Below are 8530 nucleotides of genomic sequence, written 5' to 3'. Positions count from 1 at the left end.
ACACACACACACACACACACACACACACACACGCGCGCGCGCGCACACACACAAATTAGACTTAGATTTTTCTTGATATTTTAGTTTGTTATGCTTGTATCCCAATAATACTCCTTAAAACTCCCAGAAGGCAATGTTCATTTTTAAAATAATCACTTATTCTGTGTGTGCATGTGAGTGGCTGTGAGTGTGGGCTCACACACATGGTGCAGTGTCTGTGTGAAAGTCGAGAACTGTCAGTTCTTCTCGTCGTTGGTGGCGCTTTTCTTTTTTGTTTTTGTTTTTTTTAATTATTTATTTTATGTGTGAGTACACTGTGGCTGTCTTCAGACACACCAGAAGAGGGCATCAGACCCCATTACAGATGGTTGTGAGCCACCATGTAGTTGCCCAAAACCTCTGGAAGAGCAGTCAGTGCTCTTAACCACTGAGCCCTCTCTCTAGCTCCTGTTGTTTTCCAAGACAGGGTTTCTCTGTGTAGCCCTGGATGTCCTGGACTCAGAGGTTCCCCTGCCTTTGCCTCTTGAGTGTTGGCATTAAAGACATGAGCTGCTACCTCCTGGCCTTCCTTCTGTCTTGTTTTTGCTGGACTACATACCCCAGGCTAGCTGGCCCAGGACTACATACCCCAGGCTAGCTGGCCCAGGACTACATACCCCAGGCTAGCTGGCCCAGGAGTGCCCAGGTGCTTTTCTTGTTTCTCTCCCCCATTTCACCTTAGGAGTGCAAAGGTCATAGATGTATGCCACCACATCTGGCATTTTCCATGGGTTCCAGGGATGGAACCAAGCTCGTCGTCAGGCTTGTATAGTCGATGCTTTCATTTGCTGGACCCTCTCACCACGCTCCAGTTACAATGTTCTATTTAATAAGTTATATTTTTCAATACTGCTTAGGTACTTATTGAAGTGTCAATGAGTTGGGTTTATTTCAAAGAAACTTACAAAATGGTGTAAGTTTGATGTTTTCAGTATTGCTTTTACCTTTTCTCTCTTCAGAAACTGCTCCTCCTCTCCCTGCGCTGGTTAGCAGTGGCATGGAAGACCCACTTGGTGAGTACGGCCTGCTTTTTATCGATGCTCGCCTTTCCCTGTTGCAGCTTTGAGTGCGTTGTCTCACGCCAGGATGCTGCTGCAGAACGCGCCTCTCAGGCTTGGTGCTCTCAGCATCAGTTCATCGGGCTGTTAGCTTTTGTCCTTTATTTTATTTTTAGTTTTTGCTTTTGAGATGGGCTCTCTACCTAGTCCTGGCTGTCCTGGAGCTCATGTAAACCAGTTTGCCTCGAACTCACAGACATCCTCCTGCCTCTACTACCACCCCCAGCACTAGGGGTTTGGTGTTCTTGGTTGTTTGGTTGTTTGGTTGGTTTTCTAAAACTTATTTATCTTTATTTTATGTGCATTGTTGTGAGGGTGTCAGAGACCCTGGGCCTGGAGGTACAGACATTTGTGAGCTACTCAGGTCCTCTGGAAGAGCAGACAGTGCTCTTAACCACTGAGCCATCTCTCCAGCCCCATTTGTTTTGCTTTTTTTGAGACAGGATCTCATTGTAGCTCCAGCTGGCCTGGAACTCACTATGTAGACCAGGTAGGTCTTGAACTTTCAGAGATCCCTCTGCCATTGCCTCCTGAGTCCATGACAGGGCTGGACTTCATTCATACTTTTAACATAATTAAGGGTCCTAATGAGCTTCTGCTTGCTGACATTTACTATATTGCAAATTAGATGTAAGGGACTGAAAAGATGATTCTGTGGTTAGGAGAGACACATACCTCCTGTGTATATGCAGGCATTGTAAAACGAGCTGTGTCCCCAGCCCTTAGGAATTGTTTTTGAGATATTAATTCAGTTTATTTTCTTCTGTCTTGCTCTGTTGCATTGATGTGACTGAGGCTGAACTTTCTGACCTGATAACCATAATCAGGAAGTTCATATTACATTTTTGACCTTAACTGAGATGACATACATTTGTTTGTTTGTTTGTTTGTTTTGCTGGTTTTAATGAGCCTAGGTGGCTGAGCATGTTTTTATAGAAGTATAGCTAGCTCATTGGGAGATCTTTAGTTTGAACACTAGAGGGCAGACAGCACCTTGTTAATCAACCTAGTTTTGTCATCAAGTTATTCTTGAAATTATTTTGAGGATTGAGGAGACTGAACTTATTTTCATAGCACCATGACTGTTCCTAAAGATAGTGCTGATATAATAAGCTGCAGATGGTGAGATGTGACCCTGCACGGGCACATGCATGCAGGGGGCCATCCTCCAGGGGTCAGAGGACCACACCTACATTGTGTGAAATCTTTTCAAAGAACAGGGAAGTCGGAAGGAAGGGGGGAAGGGAGGGAGGGAGGAAGGGAAGGAAAAGAGAACAAAGCACAGGGAGATAAGTGAGACGAGAATGGCCATGGCTTGACAGTGTGTGTAACACCAAAGATTTCCAGTACAGTTGGGTTTGGACATCACTAATCTCAAATCTGTAATGGGGCTGGAGAGATGGCTCAGAGGTTAAGAGCACTGGCTGCTCTTAAAGAGCACTTAAGTTTGAGACCCAGTGACTCAACCCTCTGTAATTCCAATTCCAGGGGCTCCAGTGCCCTCTTCTGGCAACTGAGGACACTGTATACACATTGTGCATAGACATGCAGAAAAAGATTCATACACATAAAATAAAGTCTGTAATTTTACAAAGTCTGACATTCTTTGAATGCTAAAATAATTGTAAAATTCTGTCTGCCTGAGTGAGAATGGGGTGGATCACAATCTGAAGACAAATATATAAAATTACCTTTGGCCTATAAGTTGTATAGGACATGTAAATGAATTTCATGTTTAACTTATGGGTTTTTTTTATATTTATTTTAATATTTTTTTGTGTGTGTATGTTCAGCACAGAAGTGTAGAGGTGAGAGGACAACTTTTTTTTTTTTTTTGGTTTTTCAAGACAGGGTTTCTCTGTGTAGCCCTGACTGTCCTGGAACTCACTCTGTAGACCAGGCTGGCCTCGAACTCAGAAATCCTCCTGCCTCTGCCTCCCGAGTGTTGGGATTAAAGGCGTGCACCACCACGCCCGGTGAGAGGGCAACTTTTAAGAGTCTCCTTCTGTGGAGGTCTCACCGAGACTTTCGTGACGCCCAGGAACCCAGAAGGCCTCTTGGAGGTGCCACATCAATTTAAAGTAGGAGACACTATCCTGGTGAGGAGACATCGAGCAGAAAACCTAGGAGCCAAGGTGAAAAGGACCCTACTCAGAGCTGCTGACGACACCCACCGCCGTAAAAGTAAAAGGAATCCCCACCTGGGTTCATGCGTCTCACCTTAAGAAGGCTCCCCCTGGCTGACCAATGTTGTCGGCCATCACTGGGCCACTGCTGAATTTCTGACAAGAATGAAGTTACTGCTGAAGGTCACCCCAAACATAGTAAACTATATCCTGACCCTCTTCAAGAGAATCTGGAACATTGTGAACCACATTCCCTTCCTGTGAAGTTCAATCATGAGCTATATGTTGACATCCAGATCACATTTGATTGACAGTCCACCAGCTAACCCTGTGCACTATGGTTACAAAAGCTGGGAAGCCTTCTCCAACCTCTCCTACTACACCCGGGCCCTTCCTCCAGTAGCAGATGACTGCCCAACTCCCATGGGTGTGAAGGGAAATAAGGAGCTTCCTGATTCAAAAGAAGTGCTAGAAAAGGTTCTTCTAAGGAGAGAGTTCATCCCTGATCCCCAAGGCTCAAATAGGATGTTTGCATTCTTTGCCTAGCACTTCACCCATCAGTTTTTCAAGACAGATCAGAAGCAAGGAACTGGGTTCACCTGAGGACTGGTCCATGGAGTCATTGGTGGAGAGGTGTGTCCTCCCACAGTCAAAGACACACAGGTAGAGATAATCTACCCTCCTCACATCCCGGAGAACCTGCAGTTTGCTGTAGGGCAGGAAGTTTGGTCTGATGATATATGCTACCATCTGGCTTTGGGAGCACAACAGAGTTTGTGATATACTCAAGGAGGATGAGCGACTGTTCCAAACCAGCAGACTCATACTCATAGGTGAGCAAGAGAGAAATAAAGAGCAAGACCATCTCCTCCCAACTCCCCCCAAAAAGAAAAACTCATTTCTTGAATTTGCTGTGTTTTGACTCCTTGTGAATAGGGAAAGTGAATGTGATCTGGTAACATCCCTACCGTTTGTTGTAAGGAAACTAAACTCTCTGTGTTGTGCAACAGGAGAGACTATCAAGATAGTGATCGAAGACTACGTGCAACACCTGAGTGGTCTTTGGGAAGACCATGGTAGAACTTGGAGAACCATTCTCCTTGAAAGGACTTAGGGGTAATCCCATCATTTCTCCCCAATACTGGAAGCTGAGCACCTTCAGTGGAGAAGTGGGTTTTAAGATCATCAATACTGCCTCAATTCAGTCTCTCATCTGCAAAAATGTGAAGGGGTTTCCCTTTCTGTTGTTGGTTTTTGTTTTTTGTTTTTTTTTTTATTTTTCTCTTTTTTGAGATATATATATATAATGATTATTATTATTATTTTTGCGACATGGTATCACTGTATGGCCCTGGCTGTCCTAAAGCTCACTGAGTAGTCCAGGGTGGTGTTGAAATCAGAAACCTGTTAGCCTCTGCCTCCCAAGTGCTGGGATTAAAGGCATGCACTACAACTGCCCTTCTTTTTCATTTGTTTTGTTTTATTAGACTAATAAAATTTATTTCAAAATATATTAAAAAAAAAAAAAGAGTCTCCTTCTGGGGCTGGTGAGATGGCTCAGCAGGTAAGAGCACCCGACTGCTCTATCCAAAGGTGCAGAGTTCAAATCCCAGCAACCACATGGTGGCTCACAACCATCCTTAATGAGATCTGACTCCCTCTTCTGGAGTGTCTGAAGACAGCTACAGTGTACTTACATATAATAAATAAATAAATCATATATATTTAAAAAAAGAAAAAAAGAGTCTCCTTCTATCAAGTGGGGTCTGGGGATCAAACTCTGGTAGTCAGTATCTTTACCAACTGAGCCGTTTAGATCCAACTCCCTCTACCCACTTTTGGGACAGGATCTCACTGTGTATCCCTGGACGGCCTGGGACTCATTGTGTAGAGCAGGATGGCCAAGAATACCTCTCTGCTTGGTTTGATGGTCCTTTTAAAGTAGGTTTGAGACAGGATCACATGCAACCCAGTCTGACTAGCTTTAAACTTACTATAAAGTGAGTTAAAGTGAATTTGAGGACTACAGGTGTGTGCCACAACTGGTTTTATGCAGTCCTGTGCATGCTAGGCAGGGACTCCCTGAACTGATCTATATCCTCGAAACCCCATCCCCAGGCATAGTTTCTTTGTGTACCCTTCACTGTCCTAGAACTTGCTTTGTAGACAATGTTGGCCTTGAACTCAGAGATCTAACTGCCTCTGTCTCCTAAGTATTGGGACTAAACGTGTGCACCACTACCTTCTGGCTGGTAATACTATTTTTAAAAATTAATATTATTGTAGTGCTTTGCCTATTTTATATATGTGCACCATGTGTGTACTTGGTGCCTACTGAGGTCGAAAGGAGGCATTGGGTCCCTGAGACTGGAGTTACAGATGGTTGTGAGCCACTGTGTGTGCTGAGAATTGAATCCCAGTCTTTTGCAAGAAAATGTACTCTTAACTCTCCAGCCTGTTATACCTTTTTTTTCGAGACAGGGTTTCTCTGTATAGCCTTGGCTGTCCTGGAACTCACTTTGTAGACCAGGCTGGCCTCGAACTCAGAAATCCACCTGACTCTGCCTCCCGAGTGCTGGGATTAAAGGCATGCACCACCACAGCCCGGCCCTATTTTTAATTGATTAAAATTGTTACATTTTTTTTAAAATGTAAGAAATCATTTGTTAGTGTAGTGAGCAATTCATTTGCCAAACAAATAATGCCAGTTTTCCTTTAACTCAGTGTATTTAGTATGGAAGTCTGGGGTTATTCTAGAGTAAAGCAGGTGCCCTTGAGGGATGGAAGTGACAGTGGCCCAAGGGCCTATTGTATCTATTATGTCTAATTTTGTTTGTTTGTTTGAGACTAGGTCTCTCTAGGCTGTCCTGGAACTTACTATGTTGACCAGGCTGGCCTAGAACTCACAGAGATCCTTTTGCTTCTGCCTCCCAAGGGCTGGGTTAAAGGCGTGCATACTACACCTGGCTCTTACTGTGACTAAATTTACAAGTACTTAAGATGTGTAGAGCTTTTGGGTTTATTGTGTTTCCTTGCCTCTATCTCAGCAGCTCTCAACCAGCGGGTCACATATCAGATATCCTTCGTGTCAGAGATTAACATTATGATTCATAACAGTAGTAAGATTACAGTTAGGAAGTAGCAACAAAATTTTATTTTTATAATTTTTAAGTTTTATCAAATTATCTAAAATAATTTTATTATTTTCTTATTATAAGGAACTGTGCTGAAGGGCCTCAGTGTTAGGGAGGGTGAGACCCACTCTCTGTCTGATCAGGGGGTTTATTAAGTGGCCATGCTCCTAGCTAGTGTGTCTTGTTTTAACGCTGATGGGAAATGTTTTATGATGTTATCTTAACACTGGAAGCTAAAAGTATGTCAGCAATACAGCCCTTCCCTTCTGTTTAAAAGGAGGAGGATGCATGAACTTTAGTGAGTTGCAGTCCTTCAGGCGTAGGAGATAAATTCCTCTTAAGATTAAATGAGGCTAACAGTAATGATAGTTCATCTTTCTCATGTAGTGTTTGTTTTTTTTCCTTAAAGTTCTGAGAATAATATGTGCCTGCTTGTTGGTTCATACCTCTAATCCCAGCATTGTGGAGACTGAGGCAAACAGATTACCACTAGCTTGATGCTAGCTTGAAATAAATAATTAATTCCAGTATAGCCTGGTCTACAGATGATTCTCCATTCAAAAAATAAGATAGATAGATGGGTGGTTGGATGGATTGATGGAGAGACAGACAGACAGGTAGACAGGTAGGCAGACAGGCAAGCTTGGGCGACAGTTCAGTTGGCAAAGCATTCCTAGAACCCACTTGAAAATGATGGGCATTGGGGGCTGGAGAGATGGCTCAGCGGTTAAGAGCACTGACTGCTCTTCCAGAGGTCCTGTTCAATTCCCAGCAAACATATGGTGGCTCACAACCATCTGTAAAGGTGTCCCATGCCCTCTTCCGGTGTGTCTGAAGACAACTACAGTGCACTCATACATATAAAAATAAATAAATAAATAAATATTTTTTAAAAAAGAAAATGGTGGGCACCGTGATGCATGTGTGTCTCCCGTGCTGGGGAGGTGGAAGCAGGTTGATCCTTGGGGTCTCCCTGACTATCTAGGCTGGCCTAATTGATGAGATGGGCAGTGTTCTGGACAATGGCATATGGGATTGTGCCTGGGTCTTCATATGAATCTGCATAAACATGTACTCATGCTGGCATGTGCACTTATACATAAACACATATACGAGCACATGAAAAATTACTACCAATAAGTAATGAATTAATTAGAAAGTAAAATTTTCTTAGATTTTTTTTTTTTTTTTTTTGGTTTGGGTGTTGTTTTGGTTTTGAGACTAAGGGTTTATTTTGTGTGTGTGGCTGTTTTGTCTGCCCACCACAGACATGCCTGGGGCTCTCAAAGGCCAGAAGACGGTGTCATCTTCCAGGATCGGAGTTACAGATAGTTGTGAGCTTCCATGTGGTTGCGGGGAATTGAACTCTAGTCCTCTAGAAGAATAGCCAGCGGTCTTAACTGCTGGGCCACCTCAAGCTCTGAAGAGACAGTCTTTAAAAGATGAGTAGTTTGACTTACTACAGAGCATACAAAGGTGTATGCCATCTGCTTTTGCTCCTGATCTCATTCCACACCCACAATGTGTGCTTTAATATTGGTTACAGTGAAGGCTGGTTAGTATCCTAACCTCAGTCAGGTGGTAATGGGGGATTGTAGGACACTTAACTGACTGGGTTTATTAATTCTTTCAACAGATTTTAGGTGGCACACTGCCCCAGCTGCCTTGAAGGGAAAAGGAAAAGAATAGAGTAGTGTTTCAGGGCCCTGGGGATAACTCGATGGGTAAGGTGCTCGCTGCACAAGCATCCGAGCATGATTCAGATCTTCAGCACCATCTAACAGCCAAGTCCAGTGGCCTGTGTAATCCCAGGGCTGGCCAGGTGGAGGAGACATGCTAATCTCTTGGTGTGGCTAGCCATCCAGTACAGCTGAGTCAGTGAATTCTAGCTTTAGCATGAGACCTTCTCTTAAATGATCAATTGTAGTGTGATTGAGGAAAAATACCCAGAACTGACTCTGGCCTGCACACATATGTTCATATGCACTTGGATCCAGAATATGCAAAGAGAAAAGATAAAATTTAAGTCCTTAAGAGATTTGAGGGCTGGTGAGATGGCTCAGTGGGTAAGAGCCCCCGACTGCTCTTCCGAAGGTCCAGAGTTCAAATCCCAGCAACCACATGGTGGCTCATAACCATCCGTAACAAGATCTGACTCCCGCTTCTAGAGTGT

The 8530-nt window shown here is 43.6% G+C and overlaps 1 protein-coding gene and 1 pseudogene across 3 annotated transcripts in view; both read left to right on the top strand.

Moving 5' to 3' along the window:
- Phactr4 (phosphatase and actin regulator 4) overlaps positions 1-8530 on the top strand; it is a 74921-nt gene that overhangs the window by 10149 nt on the left and 56242 nt on the right. For all 3 annotated transcript variants that reach the window (XM_029540163.1, XM_029540162.1, XM_029540160.1), the window contains exon 2: positions 999-1052. In XM_029540163.1, coding sequence (XP_029396023.1) covers positions 1037-1052 — 16 coding nt within the window. In that variant the 5' untranslated portion in view covers positions 999-1036. The remainder of the gene's footprint in view (positions 1-998; positions 1053-8530) is intronic.
- LOC110323856 lies at positions 3096-4405 on the top strand (annotated as a pseudogene).

This window comes from Mus pahari, chromosome 6, assembly GCF_900095145.1.
Source record: "Mus pahari chromosome 6, PAHARI_EIJ_v1.1, whole genome shotgun sequence".
Lineage (NCBI taxonomy): Eukaryota > Metazoa > Chordata > Mammalia > Rodentia > Muridae > Mus > Mus pahari.
The sequence above is the reverse complement of the archived record's forward strand: the minus strand, read 5'-3'. Positions and strand labels throughout refer to the sequence as shown.